Source organism: Talpa europaea (assembly GCF_964194135.1).
Source record: "Talpa europaea genome assembly, chromosome: 4".
NCBI classification, from domain to species: Eukaryota; Metazoa; Chordata; class Mammalia; order Eulipotyphla; family Talpidae; genus Talpa; species Talpa europaea.
Genome location: NC_140070.1, coordinates 11,229,241 through 11,255,300, shown reverse-complemented (window position 1 = coordinate 11,255,300; position 26,060 = coordinate 11,229,241). Strand labels below are relative to the sequence as shown.

The 26,060-nt window shown below is 35.0% G+C and overlaps 1 protein-coding gene across 2 annotated transcripts in view; it reads right to left on the bottom strand.

Moving 5' to 3' along the window:
* Window positions 1–4,411: 4,411 nt before the first annotated feature.
* FBXO8 (F-box protein 8) overlaps window positions 4,412–26,060 on the bottom strand; it is a gene marked incomplete at both ends in the record, with an annotated part of 41,848 nt that continues 20,199 nt past the window's right edge. Inside the window, 6 exons of one of the 2 annotated variants that reach the window (XM_084231982.1) lie at window positions 4,412–4,599; window positions 5,955–6,151; window positions 6,971–7,089; window positions 19,368–19,497; window positions 22,027–22,176; window positions 24,719–25,047. In XM_084231982.1, the coding sequence (XP_084088108.1) occupies window positions 4,412–4,599; window positions 5,955–6,151; window positions 6,971–7,089; window positions 19,368–19,497; window positions 22,027–22,176; window positions 24,719–25,047 (1,113 nt within the window). Of the gene's footprint in view, window positions 4,600–5,954; window positions 6,152–6,970; window positions 7,090–19,367; window positions 19,498–22,026; window positions 22,177–24,718; window positions 25,056–26,060 lie in introns of those variants that run through there. The other variant, XM_084231983.1, reaches the window with a different exon arrangement.

The window sequence follows — 26,060 nt, the reverse complement described above, 5'->3', positions numbered from 1 at the left end:
TCTTTGAAAGCTTTGAGGAAAAAATTACATTTGAGGTGGATCATAAATGATGAATAGGGGAACTTTAGGTAGAGAGGGGAGAAGACTATCACAGAAAGAAAGAACAGCTTGCAAAAGGCAGACAGACCAGACCACATTTGAGGATCCATGTTGGAAATAAGGTTTTCAAGGTAAGCTGAAGTCAGGTTGTGAAGGGTCTTACATGCCTTGCTAAGGAGACTATACACTTCTGCAGAAAGAAGACACTGAAAGAACTGAAACTGATTCATCATCAGGAATTTGTGCTTTAGGAAAACAAATTTGTTATATCTGAAAAAAAAAATAATCCACTAGTTCTCCAAGTTAGGGGAAATTCCTCCTCAGCAGACACTTGGAACTATGTGGGGACATTATTTGTATGTCATGATGACTAACGGATGGTGTTGACGTCTAATGGGCAAAATCCAGGATCCCCACTGGGAAACACTGAATTGCTAATTTGGTAAACATTTATCATTAAGGTTTAAGGTTTCTTCATAGATAGAAAATATTAAAATTTCTACTCACCTAGTTTACAAAATAACCATGAATAAATCCTTATATAGTAAGGATAGGAAGCAACATAGCCCAATTGGAGCGGGTTCCACTTCGAGCCATGGTGATGGAGCTCTGTCAGACTCACCTTCCAACAGACAAAACCACAAACTCTGGACAAAATGTAAATACCGACAATCTGAAAATAATGACAAATGATCCAAAATCAGGTGACCCTACAGGGAACACTTGGGAGAAGAGACAGGCTACCCTGTAATTTTACTGACTTGGAGAACCACAGGACAGAGTTGGGGACAAGCTGGCTGGCATTTGAAGAGGGGAATAATGGCAAGGAAAGTACCAGAGAGTGCCCTAAACTCTGGGTGGTTTATGAAGCAGGCACGAGTGGAGGCAAGTTTCCAAGTTCAGCAGCCACATAAAGAACTCAACTGAAATTTGAGCTGTAGGGAGCCAGATTCTGCAACTGGGGTTGTCAAGTTAACTACCAGTGTGAAAAGAAGTCTTTGGAGAAACATATCAGAATCTTGGGCTTCTACATTTTATTTACTATGACTAGGACAAAATCTAAATTACTAACATATGAAGGTACAGGAAAATATATTCTCAAAAGACTGTAGATGATCTAAATATTGAAATGAGCAGATGATTTGAAAGCAGCTGTAACAACTATGTTCAAGTTGTAAAGGAAAATATGCTTGTGATGAATGAAAAGGCAAAGAAATAAAAATTATAAGCATGAAATGGAATCTCTAGAACCTAAAAATACAGTATGCAATTGAAAGAAAACACTCTATTGAATGACCTTAAAAGGAGAAAGACTACCGAAGACTCAGTGAACTGAACTATAGAGAAATAACCCAAATAAAGAAAAAAAGATTAGAAAAACACTCAACAGAGCTTCATGAATCTGTGAGGGGACATCAAAAGGTCTAGCATATTGTAATGAAGAGGCAATAAAGCTGAGAAAATATTTAACAAGATAGAGGAAGTGTCAGAAAATGAGATTTTTATACATAGGGGAAAAATTGTGAATACTTTTTTATCAGAAAAATGAAGGTCAGAAGACAGTGAACAGTAACTTTAAAGTAGCATGATGGATGGCGGGGAGAGGGAAACTATCACCATCGAATTATACACTCAGCTAAAATAGTCTTCAAAAAGGAAAAAAAATATATTTTTCATATATAACTGTGGTAATTGCCAGCAAACCTGAAGTTAACAGATGTCTATGTTTTCAGGCTGAAATAAATGATGCTAGCATGAAACTTGGATGTTGTGGAAGTAGTAAGAGCATTAGAATTGATAGTGTGGGGGCCTCCCTGGTGGTGTAGGGGTTAAGTCTCAGTGCGAGATACCACTAAGGCCTGAGTTCTATCCCAGCCAGTGAACTAACACACATGGCAAGACCTCTCCTGTCTTACCCTCTGCTCCCCTCAGGAGTGTATTTCAGTTAATCTGCCTGTTCTGCTCTCCACTCTGTCTCTGGTGAATCTTCTCACACCCTGCTCCTTGAGCCTACATTCCAGTTCTTCCATGCATAATAAATAAATGAAAAAAAAAGAATTGATAATGTGGATAAATATGAAAGGGTATTTTTTAGAATTTATTTGAAATATAAACAGTATATAACTATTCAAAGCAAATCATATTAGAGTTTATATAAATGCTATATATAATATATATGACAACTAATAGGGTAACAGATGGTGAATGGATAAACACGCCAATATAGTCACAAGGTTTATATTTTATTTGGAGTACAATCTTAGCTGTTGATAGGCTATATGAAGTTGCATATCTAGATATGAGTTTGGTTTACACATGGCTATGCATTTGTGAAAGCCACAGATGAGGACACTTAAGATTTGCACATTCCATTAAATGAACATTTTATTTGAAAATAAAAAAGCAAAAAAATTATCTCTAGCTAATGATGTGCAAGTTGAAGTCTTTAGGAATGAAGTATAATGATGTATGAGACTTATTTTGGCCTATATTTAAACACCAAGATGGGTTGATTGATGGATAGCAGATGAATAAATGCAGGAAAAGTGTATGCAGTAAAATTTTCATTGTAGAATCTAGGTGATGGGTATACAGTATTATATGGAAAATAATTTTTTTATATATCCAGGAATTTACATTAAGAAAATACTGAAAAACAAAATACTGCCAAACTACATTTATAATCTGGTCAGGGTGGAAAAATAGAACTGAAAAAAAAGTAAGAAAAAAAAGGGAAAAAATATTGGGAAATAAAATGAGGATACTAAGAAAAAAGACAGTTAAAGATAAATATAGAAGCACAGAGAACCAAATGATAGAGAGATGGAGATGAAAGAAAACAAAGAAAAGACAACAAAGAAAAGATACTACTCACTGGAAAATTTAATATATTAAGTGTTTAATATATTAATATTTAAAAGACTGTCTTTTGAAACTTAATAATTAGTTTTGAAAATCATTAGAATTATTTTGCCATAGAATTCAAAATTATGAACAGGCCAAAATTATGTATTTCACAAACTTAGAAATTGTTTACTACCAGTCCAAAAGTCCCTTTAACTTTCAAAAGTTGTTTGATTGCCTTGTTTTCTTTGAAGTCTGTAGCACATCATTCTAGTTGTAGTAAACACTAGACTTACAGCCAAATCTGGAGGAAGCTAGGATTCCACACCGCTAGCAAAACTTCTACCCCAAGGCCTTCCTTCAAAGCTAGCTGAGCGACCTATCACCTAGCTTTTCATTCCAAAATTGATGCTTTTAGTTGGAGGTATTTCCAGGCAACTTTGGAATTACCATGTAAATGTAATTCTTACCACTCCAATGCTAAGTGTTTTATTTATTATGTAAATGTTAATTAAGATATACTGCATAGGTTTGCTGTCCATGAAGCAGTGCTTCTGCTCATGGCCCGAAGAGCTATGAAGGCAGAGTCCATGTATCATATCACTAGGATCTGGCACAGTGCTTAGCACATGGAAAACCCTGGAGAATACTGAATGAATGAGTGAAAGAATGACTGAGTGAATGCATACTATCATTCTCAGTATTTTCTTCTCAACAGATTCTGAACAGAAATTATCAAGATTAGCAGGATAATGAAGTTTGACTATTTCAGATATAACCAAAGGTTTACTAGAGTTCTAATAACACTATATTATTATATTTGTAAATCTTAGATTTAAGTTTGCTATCTTAAGTGGTTTAAATAACTTACTGAGATTTAACTACACAGTTTTAAAAATGAAAAATTCAAGTGATTATATAAAAATAAATGCAAGTTTTGCATAGTCAGTAGTAACAAATTAATACTCCTTTCAAAGTTCAAAGGAAAGAGAAGCTGGTATTGGCTTCCATGTGAAGTCACGTTCAGCTTTTCCAAAGACAATAATCACAGATCAGAATCAAATAAATTTCAGAAGTCAGTTTGAGAGAAAAAGGAAAGACTTTAGTCAAAATATTTACAATAAAATAATTATGATTATAAATCTCTTTAGTTAAATATGTATACATTACATGGTATTTTAAAAAAGAATAGAAATGAATAAAGTTTTTCAGGCAAATCTAACACACACATATCCCATTTTTTAGAGCATAATGTCAGTTTAACATTCTTAAATAGCTGTGTCAGACAGTGGCTCTGCTTTGTGCAAAACATGATGAGCAAATGGAAGAAAAATTCTACAAAATTCTTTAGTTCCCCAAGGAAATTATTAAAAAATAAAGCAGAGAAAGAGAAAAAAAGTTGTACACTCCAGCTTGATTGTACACAGAGGCTAGAATGCCCAGCACTAATGTAACCCCCATATCTGCTAAGTCAGTCCTTGGTAGCTTTAGTTTGAAGTTAAAAGTTGAAGTCCTAGCAATTGTGCTCTTATGCAGCCACGTGGCCAATAAGGTAGATGTTGTCATAAAGGTGTCCTACAAAATCTTCACTAATGTTTTGAGCAGCACGTCGGGTATTTCGAATAAATTCTCTTTTTGACATTTTATTCTTCACATGAGGGCTAGTGAGGTCAATGGAAAGTAGAATTAAAGAGTAGCACAGCACATAGACAGCATCTGGAAGGAAAAAGAAACAATTCAAGTTACGGGGAGTTTTGTGGTCGCGCAGGCATGATATAGTGCCAAGTGTTCATAATTTTAAGATCTCAAGGTTATAAGCTAAACATAAGATGACCAGCTCATCTGACTTTGCCTGGGCCTCCTCCACTTTTAGCACTGAAAGTTCTGGGTCTAGGGCACCTCCTCAGTCTGGAAAACAAGTACAGTTGATGATTCCAAACACTAATTCAGTTAGCATTTTCTCCAAATCAGAACTTGAGAATAATTTAGTAGTTTACAGTGAAAACTCTAAATATAAAAATTTCAGATTTGGCTTTATTTTCACCCTTGCTTTCAAACATGATATTCCCATTCACCCTCCCATAAAATGCATTTGTACTGTTAATATTTATTTCCCGCCTCTAAAGAAAAGTGACATTTATTTACATATCCTTTTGTAAAACATTAAGTTGAAAGTATCTCTAATGACAAGAAAATGCATTAACTTGGTATAGAAAATAAAATGTAAATAACTTATGAGACTATTCAATTAATATTCTCATTTGAGACACACATTTTAAAGGTCTAGAATTTACATATTAATCTCAAAGTCATATCTTTAGAGGAAAAGATAGATGAATCTGAGCATTTGGCAACAAAACATTTTCTTTTTTATATAAGCTCAGGGCAATAGTTGATGTTTGCTATTAAAAGAGTAACACACTGAATGATGCCACTGCTACTTGATATGATTATTTAATGCCTGTTACTATGATGTTTTATTTTTCATTTATATATTTTTATATTTCAAAATTCTAGCCTGAATAAAGCAAAATTAAACATTGTCTTACAAAAGTATACCCAAAAATTTCATATAAGTGAATGTTTTATACTCTCTGATTAATTTTTAGCACAATAGCTTATAAGATAAACACAAAACTTTTGATATGAAGTGATAAATAAAACTATCACATGAAAGCAATTCATAGGTCATGTAGGCTCTATCATATATCCACACACAGTGAAAACTAATTGTACTAAAAATACACTGTAGTAGAAAAATTCAGTATGTCACCTATGCAATATGTGGATTATTCAAAGCTTTCAAAATTAGGCTAGTAAGATAGGTCAGTGCTCAAACAAGAATAATTTTAAAGAATTTATACAGTTGAGTTCATATTACTATATAAAACTGATATCTGTGACAAACTAAAGCTATCACTGCTACAAGCAGTAAAACAAGTATAAGTATTTGCAGTTACTTGAAGCATTTTTTCCCTTTAGTGAGGAAAATCCCTCATATACTGTTTTACCTGGTGATGGTGGGGGAAGTTAGGGGGAGGGAGGTAGAAAAAAATTCATTATTTTCTTACCAGGACTAAGGCCAAGTTCTCTCATTAAATCAGGGTTACAAGCACAGAATCTATGTGAGAACTTTGTTATTAGAGTTTCAAGATACTCCCCACGCTCTTCAGGGGCATGGATGTGACGAAAAAATTCTCTCAGTGCATTGGGTAAGAATTGATTTCTAAAATTATGCAAGGTTACAAGGTCATCCAAGACGTCTCTCCTAGTAGAAAAAGAAAGAAAAAAAAATACAGATCTGGTTAACTTTTCTCTCTTTTAAGAAGTGATTAAGAAAAAGTCATTTTTTGGATAAAAATACTTTATTTATTATCACATCAGCTAATCCTATAAGCTTGTAAATGACTTTTGTGTAGCATCTACATGCAAATATCCAATATATGTATACCTTGTATGTCTACGATTTGTACAGTTTTTCTATATTTTTTTTAAGATTTATTTATTTATGCATATAAGAACTGGGGTATAGGCCAGAGGTGTGGGGGGTGAGAGGATTCACCAGAGACAGAGTGGGGAGCAGAATAGGCAGATCTACTGAAATACAATGCTGAGGGGAGCAGCATGTAAGTCAGGAGAGGTCTGCTGTGTCATGTGGGTCACCTCCCTGGACAGGGATCAAACTCGTGTTGCAGAGGCTGCGGATAGCTTCATAGTGCTGCATCTTAACCCCTTGTGCCACCAGGGAGGGCCCCTCTATATGATTTTTACATGGACAGTTTCAGAATTCAGAACTTTAAGTTGTTTAAACATCTGGGCTTGCTATTACAAAGATGCTGGGCTTCCAGTTTGCAAGTGTGCATGGGCTTTTTTTTAACTTCTACAATGGCAACTATCGCATCAGTAAGTAAAGCTTGCAAAACAAATGCTTTGAAATATATACAAATCTCTACCCTGTCTTTACTCAATTTTGCAGCTAGGTGACTGTTACATGATACAGTTTTTTAAAGTAAAACAAAATAAAATAAAATATTCATTAAAAGCATTACTTAATTCATTTCTGATGAAAACTTAATTTTTTTTTTACCTTTCATCAAGATAGATCCTCAGTTTTTTCCAATTTAGTGTTCTTGTACAGAAGATAAACTTTGCTATTTCCTTTGGTGAATCATCAAGGATACCCTTGGCCATAAAGTAGTTCACTCCCTAAGAGAAGAAGACAAATCCATATAAATAAAACCAGTCTTTATTTATAACTTCAACACTGAAAGTTGAAGGCAACAGTGGAACAATAGCTATAAATTTTTTTTGGCATTAATAGACTTTTAATAGCTTTAACCATGCAAAATACAAGCTAGAACTTACACTGAAAATTATTTGTGGTTGATAGTTTCCATGCAATGAAAAGTAGGAAATTCAAAGTTAGATTCCTAAAGAAATCCTAATTCAATTATATGGCTCACGTCAGTTAAAACTAACTATACGGGAATATGGTCTAAATGGGGTGAAGAAGAGGAGAGACTATTACATCGATTTTAAAATAAGCCCTGAAACAAACACTTCCACTGCTAATGATTGCTTAAAGTTTAGCTATATGTTCTAATACATTTTTCAAGGAAATGGTTTCTTGGGAAAAAAAAAAAAAGATTCTCCAAATGAAAGCTTAATACTTTCATTCTGAAAAAGAAAAAGAATTAAATTATTAATTTAAAATAAAGTAGGCACAGTTCCAAGCTGATTTATGGGCTGTATACACTTTGGCTTTAAGCATTGCTACATTCTATAAGAATTTAGCTCCAATACACACAGAGGCAAAGCATCATAAGACAAAGCAATTTCAATGTTTTTCATAGGATTTATCTTTGAATTTCCTTTTCTCTGCATGCACAGTTTTCCAGAGAAGCATTACCATAAGTTTGTACCTACTTTAGATTTAAATCAAAAACAACAAAACATCAACAACAACAAAAAAATCAAAACACTGAAACCAATGCTCCCTCATGTATATGGAGGCCACATTCAAATAAATGCCTTATGTGGATTTGAATGTGCAGTTATTGAAATAAAAGGCAGGTATATTTATTTCAACTCACTGTTATCCAGATACATGCATTCCCATGAATGCTCATGTCTGGATAATAGCACAGTGTGTGCTGCTAATTGGTAGAGAAAATGACGTATTATATACACGCAACATATTGTTTTTACACATAAATTCCTTCAGCATTTCTTCCCTTTACAAACACTTACACAGTACTGAGAAATATATATATCAAGAATTCAAAAAGTTGGAAGAATTTTTATAAAACTCTTCAAGATAAAACTCATAAAATTTTTATATTAAAATTTTTTAAAGCAATTTGGTACCATGCGGTAATGCTTTTGAAAAGTTGTAATTGTCTGTAAATTGTAATTCAAAGGTAAGTTTTTTATATAAAACTAATCGTATGAGCCACCAGCACAATAGCCTAATAGCAATGCTATCAAATTCTTGTGTGAATTTTAATAGTACAATAGCCATGCACTGATTTTAAAAATGTATTAATAAAGAACAGAATGTGATAATATGAAACTTTTTCGTCCACTCCACTCAACTGCATCCTGGACACAATGTAACGTGATCAAGATGGAAAGCCAAAAATTTTGTTTGGAATGAGATCAGCAATTGTCTGAGGGGGCAGGAACGAGAGAAATGGGAATGCTTCTTCCATCCTTTCCTCCAGTCGTGTGAATAATCGAGAGTTGACTGTATATTTAGTTGATCTACTTAAAAAATTAAACAGGTTTATTTTTTCCAAAAGAATAATATTTAAAAGAATAACAATATTTCAGAAGTATTTCTGGTGCTTAATTTCAGTCCACGTGATTCAAACACAAAGGAATGTCAATTAAGCATTATTTAATAGGCTTGTCATGCCTATGTGCAAATCAATAGTTAAGATATGTCGAAGTCACTGTAATCTACTTCTAAAAATTATATAAAATAACCCCCCCCACTACCATGGTCCATTAAAGAGGAAATATTTCTCCAGTTACATGACATATGGCATTTTAATATCATTCGATGATAGTTAAAAGTGCACATTGCTATTTCTCTCAGGCAGGCACTGGAAAACTGTACTGTTGGCCATTTCTTTTTCTGTGAAATATATGGTTTGAGAATTTAAAATCTAAGTTAACTTGAATTCTTAAAAATCAATCAAATACAGAGTAAGTGCATACAGTTTTAAACCCACTGCTAAATCGGGCACACAGCTTGAAGTCAGTCAGCTCTATTGGTTTTATGAGGAAGGGAGGCATCAGTTTCTAACCTGGAATTCCTCTGGAAGGGAAGGTTAACTGGAAAGGCTGTCAAAGTGAAGGGTAAAGGCATACAAATAAAAGGCACCAGACCAGATTAAATTGTTCAGTAAGCAAGCCGACAACCCTCTGAATTCCTATCTTGTTATGCAAGCAGTGAAATACTGAAGAAACCATGCCATGAGATCTTTTGAATAAGCATACATTTATTTAATAAATGGTAAAAGTATTTCTCATTTTTAATAAGGTTTTGGGAGAATGGGACGGACAGGCCCATAGATCACATAACACATTAGTCATTAATCAGGACTAGAACTCTCAGCAGAGCGACAGAGAGAAAGAGAGAGAGAGAGACAGAGAGAGTGTGCGTTTGTGTGTGTGTGTATGTGTGTGTAACGGGGGGCAGGGAAATCTCTCACACAAAGGAAATCATGTATATATTAATATAGTTTCCAGAAAAAGGTTGTAGCTCACTATTATCTACATGATTAACAGAATAATTAGTCCAGTTCTGGATGTTACATTTTATATGCCTTGTTGACAAACTAGAACTATCTGGATAAAGGAAATCAGGACGTGATAAGACTGTGAAGAATCTAGAATTCCGGTTATGCTAGGAAGAGTTGAGGAATATAGGGATATTAGGCCCAAAGAAGAAGATAATTAGAAAAGAAAAAAAAGATCATGACTTTAAGGCATCCGAAAGGCTTGTCATGGTAAAAACAGACACTGTGTAGTTTTAGTGAGGCTCTTAAGCTGATGAAAGCTACAGAACTTCTTCCCAGAAGCATGTATATATACAATTTTTAACATACTTATTTTGAAAGTTTGCTTCCCCAGTGCCCCTGCTCATTGTTGTTATTTGCCTGATTCAATTTTTATTATTCTTTTTTACAGTTTCAAAGCAAGCTTAACCCTCAAATTTATTACTACTTTGCTTAATTATATAAATTTTAACCCAATGATACAAAACTTACTCTGTTCAGCTTTTAAAATTACAGAATTGTAACAACTATAGTATAGTTCCTTTTTTCTCCACTTGGGGATAATCCTGAGACATTTCTGTCATATAACCTTGAGATAAATCTTGATGATGTCAGACTTATTATAATGAGTTGACTCCATACATAAAGGTAAATTCGTGTCAGCTGAAAGGGAGCAATGGACAAAGATGGATTTTGAAAAAGTTTTAAAGGAAAGTTACAGAGGGATACATAAAAAATTCCTATTATGAAAATGCCCATTGAGTAACTGGTAAACTAGATATATGTAAGTCTGTGTGTATATTCATATAGGTATGTATATACTGTTTTAAAAAATTTCTAAAATATCAAATCAAAAATAAATTTAGGAAAAAAAATAAATTTAGGGGGTCTCCTCTGGTGGCACAGGTGGTTGAGCGCAGCACTGTGAAGCTGTCCACAGCCTCTGCAGCATGCGTGTGATCCCGGCCAGCCAGGGAGCTACCCACATGGCGCGCAGACCTCTCCTGTCTTACCCGCTGCTCCCCTCAGCAGAGTATTTCAGTCAGTCTGCCTATTCTGTTCCCCACTCTCTCTCTGGTGAATCCTCTCATCCTCCCGCACATCTGGCCTCTATCCCAGTTCTTGTATGTGTGAATAAATAAATCTTTAAAATAAATAAATAAACTTAGGGCCTCCTTGGTGGCGCAGCAGGTAGAATGCAGCACTGAGAAGCTGTCCGCAGCCTCTGCAGCACTGGTTTGATTCCTGGCCAGCCAGGGAGATACCCACATGGCATGGCAGACCTCTCCCATCTTGCCTGCTGCTCCCCTCAGCAGTGCTTTTAGTCCATCTGCCCGTACTGCTCCCTGCTCTGTCTCTGGTGAATCCTCTCACCCTCCCACGCCTCTGGATGTACTATACCCCAGCTCTTATAAATCTTTAAAAAATAAATAAACAAATCATCTACATCTTCATTTAAAATATATTCATACAAGGTATTATATGCAAGGTATTCAGTGACAGACACTGAGAAGTAAAGCAGAGTTTTACTCTAAGAAAATTTCGTTTATCTCGGAAAATGAGGCAAATAAGAAAAATATACGTATACAACAAATCAGTGATATAAGACAGTAAAACAAAACCTAAATGAAGGGATATGAAAAATAAGCATTCACTACGTCAATAAAAGGAAGAATCGCTGCAGGAGAGAACATCTGGATAAAGTTTTCTTCATTATACACTTAAAGAAACAGTAGGAAAAATAAAGTAATGGTAGGGATTCAGATAGCTCAGAATGAGGGATATTTCAGAAAATATTACATTTATTATATGAGCAAAAGCTTTATTAAATTTTCAAATATTTGGCTTCCTTCATGAAAAAGGGAGAATTATTTTGGGCTTGAAAAGAAGTCTAGAACTTGACTGCAATGGAAATAGTGCTAAATTTCAGGGTAAGATATTTATTCCCTACCTTACATGTAACTGGAAACATTTGAGGGCTTTTTAATGTGAAGTGATAGACTGCAATGTAAATTTGACAATGTGAAGAGAAACAGTGGAAGGGAAAGTAGACAGGAGGTTACTATAACTATCCGGGCTTGAACATGGAAAAGCAATTGAAATGCAGAGGAAATTCTGTTATAAAAAAATTATACAAAAATCCATAAGCTACATATTTCAAAATTAGAATGACAACACTTGTCAAAATACTGGCTCATGAATCAAGAGAAAATGAAAAGTGAAAAATGAAGATAACTGATGCTTCTGGCTTAGATGAAGGAGGATATGACTGAAAACAACAAACAGAGCTGATTTGAAGGAAACAGTGATGCATTTGGTCTTAGACATACTGCATTTCCGGTGATGATTTATATACTGAAGGGCACAGTAGGCAGCTGACAATTATAATAAGATATAAAGAAAAAAATGATGGCTGAAGATACAGATTAAGGGTTGTGAATAAGAATCAATGAGGGAGCATGTAATGAAGACAGCAGAACAATGTCCTAGAGGCTCTTACATGGAAGTAAATGAAAAGGGTATACAAAGCAATTACATATTGTCGTTGAAAGAGGACAACTCTTCAAACCATAGTGAAATGCAACATGTTGACACTACAAGAAATGCCAAGATTAGGTGATCCATTATATGTCAGGAAACTTTATTCCCTAGGTAGTAAAAAAGAATTAGTACGGCCGAGGGCGGCCCTCTAGAGGTCAGATGGGAGTACCCCCATTGTCTTGTTTGAAAAATGCAGCTGTTGACATGCCTGCTCTGAGAACCTGTGCTTGCAGAGTTACTAAGGAGAGTATAAAACCTAGTCATTTTTGTTTAGCCCAGCAGTTCTCACTCTCCCTATTTCATTAAAGAACATATGTTCTATAGTTATGGGGAAAAAAAAAAACCCTACACAGAGCATGAATGGGTAAAATTCATCTGGGGATATTTACTCTGCAAATAAAAAATGTCAACACCTTGCTTTCTACCTGTAGCAAAACACATGCAGAATACTTGACGGGAAAGTTTAAGGTGGAGTATCTAGATTGTTAGCTCATCATTTCACATCATCCTACCCACTGAGCTTTGCAAAGCTTTCTCCCTGTCAGGTGCTAGGCCATATGACAGTGACCTGCAGCACACGCTTCAGAAATGTCCCACATGCTCTTATTCATGGTAATGTGAAATGCTCACAAGTATTAAAATGTTATTCCTATCAGTCACTAGAATGAAATGCTAACATTAATAACTATGTCCAGGTTTGATGAGTTATCCTACGTAGAAAGATTATTTCTTAAGAGGTCTAAGTAGTATTTTCTCCTGACTGAGATGTCCGTGTCTTGGCTTTAGAAGGCTCTCTGCCTTACAACTCCGAGGAAAGGGACAAATGAAAATTGGGAAAGAAATATGAAGATTATTGTGGTGCCAATTTGAAAGCTGATCTGCAGATTTCAGTTGTGTCTCTTCCCTAGGAAGTAGAGAGTAAACAGCGTCTGTGTTTACTGGAGGGCGGTGGCAATTCTGAAGAGAAAGCGCCGATATCCCATTAGCCAATTCTCTCTGGTACCGTTACTTACTGGAAATGGTCAGAACAGGGCATTTTATCTGGAGGTCAGTGAAGAGTCATATTGTTCAGTTTTGAGTATGGGAGATGAAGTGAAATCTGCTTATTTATAAACCTTGTTTGAGTTGGCAAGGACTTCATCTTCTAAGTACAATTTATGGAGGTCTTATGATATATTGAAAGTACACAATGCAGAGGGGTTGCTAAAAAGAGTCATACATATACCCTAAATTATTTGTAGCTGGAAGATGTCAACGGGAAAGTCAAAATAATGGAGGAAGATTTAAGAAAGAGAAAACCGAAAGGAAAATGGAAAATCTCCTCCAGTGGAGTCCCGGAAAAATGGAGGAAAGGTGTAGGTCAGATCTTTCTCCTTTTTCAAAGGAGAAAAAATAATGACATCAGACAAAAATACATTAATTTCATTGTTTAAGGTTTTAGTAACAATAAAAAGTCCCTCTCAGTCAGTTCTAAGAGACTCAAACAGAAAAAGTCATACTGTGAGTTCTCAAGTGCCCGTTCCCAAAACACACTGTGACATAGATCGGTAAGATGAATGTGCAGATACTTCCTAAATGATAACTACTAGTAATTAAACATAACAATCATTCCCGCAATTACTAAGGACAAAAGTTGCTGGTAGATGAGGCATAAGCTTTTTGGAAAAGCCTTTTTTATCTTAATCTGTCTATAAATTAGAAAGCATTTTAATCAAAATAAGAAGCTAAACTATTAGGTTAAGGCATGATCAATAATTCAAACAATGAGAAAATAACACATCTGAATGCCAGTGCTAGTTAATTTAGAATCCTGCTTTATTAAAAAAAAGTCACACAAATAATGTATTTTCTTTTTTTACAAATAATGTATTTTCAATGTGTATATATATTTAATGTATATTTAAATAACTAACTTTACCTTCACAAATACAAATTATACTTTTTTTTTTTTTTAAAAGATTTATTTATTTATTTATACATGCACTGGGTACAGTCAGAAGTGTGGGAGGGTGAGAGAATTCACCAGAGCCAGAGGGGAGAGCAGAGCAGGCAGACTGACCAAGTACACTGCTGATGGGAGCAGTGGGCGGCAGGAGAGGTCTACGCGCCGTGTGGGACCCTCACCCAGCGGCCTGGGATCGAACCGGCGCTGCAGAGGCTGTGGGCAGCTTCGCAACCCAGCGCTCAACCGCTGCGCCACCTGGGAGGCCCACAAATTATACTTTTATCATATGATTCTAGGTACATTTATAGATATTTTATCAGCTTTGACAATTTTTAGTTAAGCATTTAAACACCCCTAAAATCTTGATAGACAAGCAGAGAAGCAAGTTGGGATTTGAATGGTAGTTTCATGGCCAGCCTGTGTATATACTTATTCATGCAGTAAAGTATTGGCTAATCATACTATTATTTCAACCAAGACACATGTTTGAACATAACTTTGGAGCCCTAATTATTACTTAAAATGTCCTCAAAAAGGTAAAACTAAACAGTATCATTTAAGCAAAATGTTACTGTATATGTTAAGACATTGCTCATCAGATAGAAGGAAATACAATTAAAGGCTAAGCTAGGAGATGTTGGTGTGACTAATACATATTCATGAAGAACAAGTATTTACCTACCAGGCTCCCAACAATCCCAGGAAGAAGAACCCCAAAACACAGAGCGGTGCCTGGCTCTTAGGAACACAGGCTGTTGTAGTTGAACTAGAGTTACATGCTGGCGAGCACTTAGCAGTACCGTGCATTTAACATATTATTTTACTTAATCTTTACAATACTACCATTGTATACCATTATTACCCCATTTTTTATTGCCCCATTTTAAGATGGAGAAAGTAAAGCATAGAGAGGTTAAATAATCTGCCCAAGATCAAAGTCATATAATAAGCAGAGATACTTAATATTTACTGAATAAATGTTTGAATCTATCTTTACAAAGCTTCTGGATGACTTTAAGACGAGCTATAAACTTTTTAGGATTTTATAATTCAACTAAGGAGAAAAGCGACAATAACACAACAACAACAAAACCTTGAGATGGGCCAAAATTCCAATATACTCTGAAATGCCTCAAAGTATAAACTCTCAAAGGTCAGAGTCAGCAGTCTAAATAATAAAAGGCAGCATGTCAATCAGATGATATAATTAACTGCTAATAGCCAAAAGTAGTTCACAAAGATCGTAAGACTTTGATTATAAACAAGGCACCTCTAAACATTTTATGATATGAAAGAAAAAAAATTACATTATCTTATGGATGAATGTGCGCTATAGTTAGTTGGTTTACAAAAATGCTTTTAGTGTACTGCTTCCTTCACACTCCCATATTTCAAAAGGTACAATTAAACTGATGGATGGCATACAATTGAGGCCATCCAAGAACGGAAGAAAGACTGTCTTTCAGATGTCTAATAAAGTACTCATATTTTGGAGTGACATCTCCTGTGACATCAAAGCTGAGAACTTCAATCTAGAAAGTGATGTCAGGTTTTACTGATATTGTGGTCACATAAGACAAAGACGCACTCGGTGTATCAAGGTGATCAGATCGTGTATGATAAGAAAATGAAAGGCAAACATTTTTTTTTGAAATGTACTTGAAATATTACAAAATTGCAAAGTCTCTAGGTGTATTTCTATATTGGCAACAAAATTCAAAGATGAAAACATCTTGTTCATGTTAGCATTTCCCATTTTTCAATTTGGCTTTGGCCCTATGGACACTGTGGTGCTAAAATATCTTCATTAAAATACTGTACCCTTACTCTTCCCTCTAGTCCAAATTCCTAGATCTACACTTGACTCTGATTGAATTCTCATTGGCAAATAAGGATAAAATTAATTAAATTACCAATGCTTATTTTTTATAAAAATAATTTATGCTTAGTATTATATAACCCCAAATTAGTTTGGTTCAAACTAATGTGGCCCAAGAACTGTTAAGCTCACACCTGTCATCATAGACCCAATTCTTTCTTTCTAATGTGCTATTCTCAGTGTGTTGCTAAGAACTCTCATGGCTGCAAGATGGCTGCAGGTGCTTCTACCATTACATCCTCATATATTACTGACCAGAGGCACACACTTGCACATGTGAACACACACACACACACACACACACAGTGTTACATCCCTTTATCTCTACTCAAAGCCTAAAACATCCCTCTCCCCCAATTTCTTAGGTCAGAACTGGATTGCATGGATGTCACTGATCCAAGGGGAATGGCATTAAACATAATTAGCTTGAAATAATCTATTTTCAACTCTTGAAGCTGGGAATGGAGTCACCCTTTCCAGATGATTGAGGAGTCTAAGGTGACAGGATTTAAACCCTGACCATCTAGAATCACTGTGATTTTTTTTAAAAAGTTACTTTTAACATGAACTATGGTAGTATTAGAAAGAACTCTAAGACATCTCCTGGCTTCTACTTATAGTTCCCTGTTTTCCCCACTGAATGTAGTAACTATCTCCTCCTGGTAACTGGGCTTCATCATCTCAACCACAGGATAATTGCCTATCTTCATACCCTTTTTTCCTGTTTACTCAGGGATGGGAAGAGCTATAAAGTGGCAAAAAAAAAAAAAAAGTACTCTCTGCAATCAATTTGAATTGTGTGTCTGGTGCAATATTCTGTTGGGTATTAAGGCCTCTCCATACTAGTAGAGCCTAGAAATAAGGAAAGTGGAATCGCAAACTTTGTAAATGGTTCACCAGGAAAAACTGTGCTGCAGATGTTTCACTTTTTTCATTAACTTCTAGCATATCAGCTGAGGTTGCTAAATCATGGCACATCAAAGCCTGTCTTGTAATCCTTTCTGTTCTGTTCTCTCTTAGTCTAGGGGTGTTCACGTGATTGTGTTCTGTTCAATTAGAAATGAGCAGAAATTTAAATTGAGGATCCTGGAAATATTTTTTTTCCTTCTAATGAGCTTAAGGAATTTGAGGGAAGGGCTTCTTTGTCTGCTCTTTTTCTTTGTGTTGAGGATAATATGATGTCAACTTTCACATCATAATGTGATATTTTGAGCCATCTTGTTATCAAAGAAAGGATAAAGTCAACACACTAGGGCCCATGATGAGATCACTATATCGCTGAAATGTTTCTAGAATAACCACCTCTGAGATTCCTTTTGGAAAAAAAAAAAAATTCTATGGCTGAAGCTACTATTAGCTACATTCTCTGTTCCTTCAAGTCAAAACACCCTAGTTGGCAGGGACAAGTGGACACTGCAGAGAGCAGATCATCAAACTGAGTGGAACAGTAGTAGTATTCCCAGATCCAGTTAGCTTGTAAGTGATGAGTTTGGGATTTAGTTATCTTTTTTTTTTCTGCTATCAGGCATTGCGCAAGGATACACATCTTACTGTCTACCTGGCTTAGATTCTACTATTGACAATTAAGTTTTTCCTTGAGTAACTGATTTGGTGGAGAGATAAAGTCAAATTTCCAGGTCTATAGAACTAAGGATAAAATATCCAAAGGCAATACATTTCCAGACTAGAAAGCATCTTAGTGGCCTGCCATTCTTCACTGGGAATACCCTTAATTTGTTAAGATTTGAAGTGTTAGTGTAGAGAATGAGATATCAAGGATGTACTGATGGGTGATCTGTTCTAAATTATTTGACAAGGATACTTATATCAATGTCTACCAGCAAGTTTCTGGGTTCAATATTGCTATTAGGTTTGTTACTTTACTCTTATTTTCTGAATACTTTCCCTCACACGTTAGGTGATGGTCAAAATCTAGACCACGGCGAAATCTCTCAATCTGTCAAAACTCAACTCTCAGTTTTATTCTTTTTGTACTAATACTATCAGACGAAAGAAAGAGGACAAGTAATTGTAGATCAATAGACTTTCACAAAGACAGAAGGTTACAGGTAAATATCATATAGCTGCTGGTGAACAACAGGGTATTCTAATCATTCAGTCTAGTGTCTATCCATTTATTCACACAGTTATGTTACAGATAATAGATACTAGCATATTCCAGAATATGATTCCTAGAATGTTACTTCACCTCCCACAAAAGGACAACATATCAAATAAACTTAAATAAACCACAGAACGACATCCTCCTCTTAGATATTCATAATGTGCATCAAAGTATTAAAGGTTTTAAAAACTTATTCTGTAAATCTGCCAATTACAACCTATTATGGTCAAATATATTAGACTAGTAACTCCTTTAACTATGTCTGTTATCCTATGAAGTAAATCATTCCAAAGAATACATTTGGGAAATGTTTATCTCTACACTCTGATGGCACCAATCAGTATTTTCTACCTCTAAGAATAAAAGTAAAAGTACCTTTTAATTACTGTTACCATGCTATGAAGTAACAATAATGAACATTTTGCAACTGTATATTGGAGCAAAAAGCCAGGAAGATTTAATAAGATACTCATGAGATCAATAAAAACTCTTGATCTTGAAATATAAACTCTTTAATTTTTAATATAAACTCTTGAAAGTATCTGAAGATACTTTCTATAATGAAGAACTCCTACAAATTCCCTGAATTATATTTTAACTGGCTCAACAAGAGAATGTCATTCCGAAAATATCTTGCTTATTATGCATTTCCATCTAAAACACAAGCAGGAGATCATATTTAAAGTGTTTCTCAAAATACATTCTATACCAGATCAATCTAATAAAGTGCAAAAAATTAAATGCACTATATCTTTCTCTAGAACACAGGAAAATGTGCTTATATAATTTAAGAAAGAGACTTTTTACCTGATCCCAATGATCATATTAATAAAAATACTTAAAAAATATATTTACACAGACAAATTAAACTTATATTACAGTTAACCCATGTTCACTACCAATTTATCAGACTCTAAATGTAAGAATAACTATATCAAGAAAACAATACCAAATGGAGCACAAGAAATATAGTTTAAGGGCTGGTAAGTAAAATGACTTCATTATAATACTACTAGTGGAATAAAACCAACACACGTAACTGGTACATGCAGGGGAGATACAGCCTAATGTCAACAGTTGTAGCACATTCCTTTACTAGAATGTGGTCACCCGCCACAAGTACACAAGCTCATGCACAAGATCAAGACTTTACATATAGCTGAGATCACAGTTTCATGCAGATAACAAGAGCGTGCCACATCATCGTACCACAGCGTGTGCGGAAGTTCTCCCCCACCCCATGAGCCACTGCCAGCAGCTGCTGTGGAGTTTGGTTACCCATATCCGTGATATGCACGATGTCCTTTGGAGAATCTTGTTCCCTGTGGCTGTAAGTATTCTTATTTTTATAATATTTTAGTGATGTTTTGCTATCAAAATGTTAAGTACAGAACTAGAAATTATGGAAAAGTAGACTTTTTACAATACTGAACAATTATATACATCTCATCTCAGGTGCTTACAATAAACACTACTTACATACCATCAAAACAAATTTACTTCCCAGGCTTAAATGAAACCAAAATAATACATATAGTGACAGTGCTCCACTGAGTAGGGAAAAAAAATAACAAAAAAATATTACCTGATTTCTTTTAAAAATTTGGCAAAAATCATTCTAAGACCTGTATGATGTATAGCTCACACAGGTAAGTTCTAAATAAAAATAACTCTTAGGATAAATAATTCTCTCACATATTATTTTAAGTTTGAAGGTTTGAGTTGAATAAAAAATTAACCAAATCGACATTATTTGTAATTGACTACATTAGAAAGAAAGTATAGAACAGTCATTAAAATATTTTCCCTCATTTCGCTGTACCTACAGCGTACTTCAGTGTCTTCCTTTGCCTACTAATATTCTAAGTGAATTAGGGTAAAGGTAGACTGATATTTTGCTATTAGGTGACACCTGCTAAGTCACTAATGGTCATAAAAGCATAGAAGCAGAATTCTGGAGCCACAAGTCACCTGGAATGGTTCAGCTCTAGGCCTCTTAGCACTGTATGAACCCAGAATGGTGAGTTCGATGCTTCTGGAATACTCCAGCTTGTCTCTTAAATCAGGCCAGGGAGTGAAGAAAAAGAAAAATACAGCCAACTCTCAATAACAATAGGAGGTAGGATGGATAAGAAAATCTGAAGATCTAAAAATATTTTTAAATTAATAACTCCAATCTCCTCTCTTAGCAAATATGTGTCTTGAAATTAAAAAAAAAAAATCTGCCAGATTGAAAAAAAAAAAGGGTTTTAATTTTACCTCTGTTCTCTGCCCCCCCCTCCAACACTAGAGGAGGTACTAACAAGAACTCTATAGTCTGATATATGTGGTTGCAAAGATGGAAACATATTTTGACATCCAGCTTTTCCTATTTGGATATTTAAAACTACTAATATCATATTATGGCATATGAGGGCCTATCTATATTTTCATCTTTGCATAAAATGGATGACTTTATAATTTAAAGAAAGGTATTTCCTCAGTAAGGAATGATTACTTACCATAATCAGTATCAGCAGTTACATCCAACTTTCTGACTTTGTAAATCTACAACTCAGTACTTACCAAGTAACATTTTCCTTAGAATGTAACATTTGCAAGTGATATGAATTGAAGATGACAATTTTACTCATCATCAGTATAATTCATGACAGGAGCCAGTGTGCCTTAATAAACTGGATACGATAAGACTGGGGCTTGTAACAAGACTAACCTTTCCTGATTCCTATTGTATCTAGAGCAAAACATTGAACTATTCTGCTCCAGTTCTTCTCTGATAATAACCACTCAACTAACCCACGAGACTAATACAAAATATATACCATATTATCAAGTTTGTTACATGAACCATTTTAATTAGCAACGAGTAATGTCTAAGTCTAATAAACAAGAATCATGAACTCTGAATACAGGCCACTCTTTGCATACTGAGTGCAGCAGAATCTCTCACAGAGCACTGGTGCCTTAGTGCAAGGTAAAAAAAGGGGCAATCCTTGCTGTTCCTACAGAATTAGAATGAACTAGGATTTGACCCAAATTAAAAAAAAATCAAGTGTATTTTATGACAAAAATCATCAGAAAAAATTTTCAATAAAGGGTCAAGTTACAAAACTTAAATTTATCATATCCATTAATTTGCCTTCTAAAAAATGTTTGTTAGATTCCGGAAGTTAATATTATATTGGCTTTAAATATATAACTAAATTTTAACTTGTTATAAATCACTTAACTTTCATTAAAAGTACCATTCTTCTATTTTCTGGTTAAAGGAGAAAAGAAATACCTTAATTTAAATATTTATATCTGGTTCACCACCAGTCCAATTCTAAAAAATATTTTGCATGAGTTAAACAGTCTTTAATATCTCTACAACAAAATTAAAAGTTTGCCAGTTAATTTTTCCCATTGAACGTAAGCTACCCAGAATCAATTTTATATAAGCAATTTCTGCGTCAACATGGAATTCCATTATTAAAAGCAATATTTAAGAACATTTTGATGTGTTGTTATGATCATCTCTGACAAAAGTAGCATCCTTATTAAGTAGAAACAATAGAACAGGAAGAAAATACTGCAGATAAAATTTGATGAACATATTTTGTGCTTGCCACTTATAATGGAGTACATATCCTTAATTAAGTGCACACGTCATGGAAACTGGCATACATACAAAGTGAGCAGGTAAAAGATCACTTTGTCACCTGGTAAGGTCAGAGGAATGACCCTGTCATATACAATAACTTCAAATCTTGGGCTTCACGGTGATTGAAAAGGCATGTTCAGTGACCTGTTATTACTTACAAGTTTATAAATTAGAAAGGTGCAGTGAGAGAGTAATAAAGTCTGAGAGTAATAAAATAACTGTTACAAATACTTAAGTTCTTCACTTACCTCATCTGGATTAGCATTAAAGGTGAGGCTGCCTTCATCCAGCTGCATATACAATTTTCTAAAAGAAAATCCTAGAGGTGGGTTCTTATTGTATATGGAACAGTGACCCCAAGTGGATTTACACAAGCTGTAAAAGAGAAAAATCAGACCAAAAATATTACTATATTTAACTTCCTAAGTTAAACATATATACATGTCATAAAAAGTAAAATGAAATAATAAAATTGGATCTTATTCTAAAATATAATTTTTTAAATTCTGTAATTGTTTTTTATTAACTAAAGCATGATAGAACATTTTGCAATTTAGCAATTTTGATAGCCCGTAATAAATGTGAGTTACAAAGATGAATAGTATTTGTAAATGCTATCTGAAGTTAAATACAAGGTATTAATAATAACAGCAACATTTACCAATTGCTTACTAAGTACAAGACATTAATTAAAACATTTAGTAGGATTAACTTACTTAATCTTTACAACAATTCTATGTTGGACAAACAAATAAAGAAATATAGACATGATGAATAAAGAGTTGCCCAAGGTTACATGGCTAATTTGTGGAGAGACAGGATTTGCAGCCAAGGAGTCTTGCTTCAGAGTTTGCAATCTGAACCAAGAAGTGAACCAGGATCTATTAACCTATGAGCACTAATGTGAAATAAAACTGAACGGAAATGGAGGGGGGGAGATTGCTGGGCAGAAGAGGAACTTCATTTTTTTTTTTTAATAATGCATATTTAAGCAACAGGCAAATTAAGCACAAAAATAGTTACAACTTTTAACTGCAATATATACATCAAAAGGTGATATGAAGTACAGCTATTTTTAAGGCACTGTTTCAAAAACACTGGTTTTTCACTCTCACAGAGATACAAGATTGTTTAAAAATTCTATAAAATCTAAAATGCTGTCAGTTCATATGTGAAAACATGCAATTTCTATAGATTGGGAGAGCTGTTCAAACACTGTACAGATGTATTAGCTAGTTATTATTTGAAAGCTAAAGTTCTATCTTATTACAATACCTAGAAATTCAGCCCATGTATCAGAAATCATTAAATATAAGTGCATGGAGAATACTGAAATTATATTTTGATATTCTTTAAATAACCTGTCTCGAAATTGCCTGATTTTTGTGTATTAAAAAGCAAGTACTTACAGAGACAAACACTAAAATCATTTTATTTTCTGACATTCATGATTGATTTTTGCCTCAAACTTCTCTTCTTCTCACACATACACAATGTATAGAAAAACAAGAAAATATTACTTTCTCAGCCTATAACATCAAAGGATAGGGTAAAATATCTAATTTAATGCAAGAATATCTTAATAATTTATATCTTTCCATTATTTTTACCAACCAAACAAAATAGTTGACTCTGAAACAGAAAATTTAATAACTTGTTTAGAAAATTACCAATATTTTAGCACTCTTTAGCATTTAACTTCTATTTCTAAGCAGTGTGAAAATAACAGAACCTCTCTACATTAAGAATCAACATATCCAGGCCTTTCTGGTGGAGCAAGGGGTTAAGCACCCCACTATGAAGCAATCTGCAACCTCTGCAGCAAGAGTTGGATCCCCGGCTGGCCAGGGAGCAACCCACATGGCGCAGCAACCCAACATAGCCAAAGTTAAAATAAAAATGATTCTTTAATTTAAAATAGAAGCAATTTACCACTATGAAAAAAAATCCAAGTGTCATAAAAATAGGTATAATTGCACGGTAAACAATAAAGGAAGCACTTCTTTCAGAAATAACAATCTAGACTTAAACCTCAAATGAAGATTACATTGTGATTGTGTTCCAATAAGCATAGAAATAAACTTTTCTAAGTTCAAACACAGAAATACAAATTAAGTTTTCTGGAACTATAATATGCAGAGAAACAATTACCATAAAGAATGAATCATTTTTAAAGTATTTTCACTTTCTCTGATATTAAAAAATAGCTAAAATGTGTCAATAAGTAAACACAGAGACATACTTCATTTGCAACCAATGAAAACAGTGTGATTTGGAGAATATTTACTGATTTTTTAAAATTCCCATTTCATATGGGAAGCATAATCCAAACCAGGGATGTAGACACTTTACAACTGGAATCAAAATTCTCACTTCATAACTTATATTTTCAGAATAGACTAACAATTTGTAATTTATAATAAACATTGTTTTGTTTTGCGTAGAAAAACTGGGGTGCAGGCAAGAGCTATGGGGGGGTGAGAGGATTCCCAGAGACAGGGTAGGGAGCAGAACAGGTGGATCTACTGAAATACACTGCTGAGGGGAGCAGCAAGCAAGACAGGAGAGGTCTGCTGTGCCATATGTGGGTCACCTCCCTGGTGGGTATCGAACTCCGGCCATAGAGGTGTTAACACTGAGACTTAACTCCTAGGCCACAAGGGAGGCCCTAAACACATCTTGATTGGCAAGCTCTCCTCCGATGGTGATGCCATGTTCTTTTACACTGTCCTTTTCCTAACATCTAATTTGACTGTGGCAGCTATATTTTTCCAGATTTTTTTACACAAAACAATGTAAAGTATAAGCACAAGTTAAAAAGAAACATTTCAAAGTACATATAAATCTATTATAAAGAGACTATTTAAGCATGATTATGTTAAGAGATACCTGACCCATGCTGTCAGGCTCAACTTACCCTTGCCAGAGAAGTTCATCGTTAGCAAGGTCTTGCCAAACACACGAAGCTAAGCAGAGGTCAGTTGCATTCAGGTAGGACAAGATGGTAAAGCTTAGCTCGGGAGGCAACATTTCTAAGTTAATGAATCCTTCCTGTTCTTTAGATTTCCTTGCCTTTAAAAGATGGTATATATCAATGCCTCCTTGGACTTGTTTACGATGACTGCTGTTGGAAATGTTGCTGGCAGCCATTCTCCTGCTCTGCTCTCTGCTGAGGTAGCCTTGCTCACTATAACCTTCTTGCTGTAGCTGCTGGTTTCTGGCCACTCTCCACAGCCCCTGACCCATCTGCAAGCCTGGGAGAAAGCCAGAAAGCAATAAGGTTACATTAATAAAGCAACCCATCTTTCCCAATGGTACAACAAATCTCTCAAGAAGCATTCATTTACCAGAATTAAAATTCCTCTTTGAAGCATATTAAAAGGAGCAGTGCATTAAACAGAATAGTTGGAACATCCTAAATGCAAAACTTGGACAAAGTTTCAGAATTAATTAGTTTGATCATCACCTTTATTCCAGTGTGCTAGCTACTTTTAAAGTCCACAGGTGACATAATCATTTTTCACATGGTAAAGATTTAAAAGTTACTCATGTCCTAAAGACTCTTACAAATTATAATTATGTGGACTTATGGGCCAGTATTAAATACGGCTCTGATCAGAGCACAAGACTTTAGTTAAAAGGCCTCTAGACCCTGGTTTTTATCACAACTCAGGCTAAGCTAAGCTAGACCCTTTTAACCAAACTCCCAGATGCATAACAGCTGTTAAACAGGCTTTTAGTTTAATTCTTGCCAGTCTACACTTATGTTGTAGACTGTAATAAAATGTAACATAGGCCCTGAAGTCTAATTCGGAAACCTTATAAATTAGACACCTAGAACTCCATGATAAATAGCTCAGTAATGACTATTGGTTTTGTTGCTTTGACTAAGAGACATATTTAGAGTAATTTTCCAATTCTTCCTCATACAGCCCTATGGACTGAACAGAGGTTCCTGGGAAAAGGCAGATAGAGAGTGTGTGTGTTGCTCCGTCTCTTCACCTCCAGGTGCCCCGCAACCTGAACAGGTCTGCATTTGTCTGTTATAAACACTGGACTTCTTCACATACAAATATTTAGAAAACAAGTGACCTAGGGCCTCCCTGGTAGTGCAGCGGTTGAGCACTGGGTTGCGAAGCTGCCCGCAGCCTCTGCAGCGCCGGTTTGATCTCCAGCTGCTCCCCGGCCACCGGAGGAGGGTCCCACATGGCGCGCAGACCTCTCCTGCCGCCCGCTGCTCCCCTCAGCAGTGTACTTCG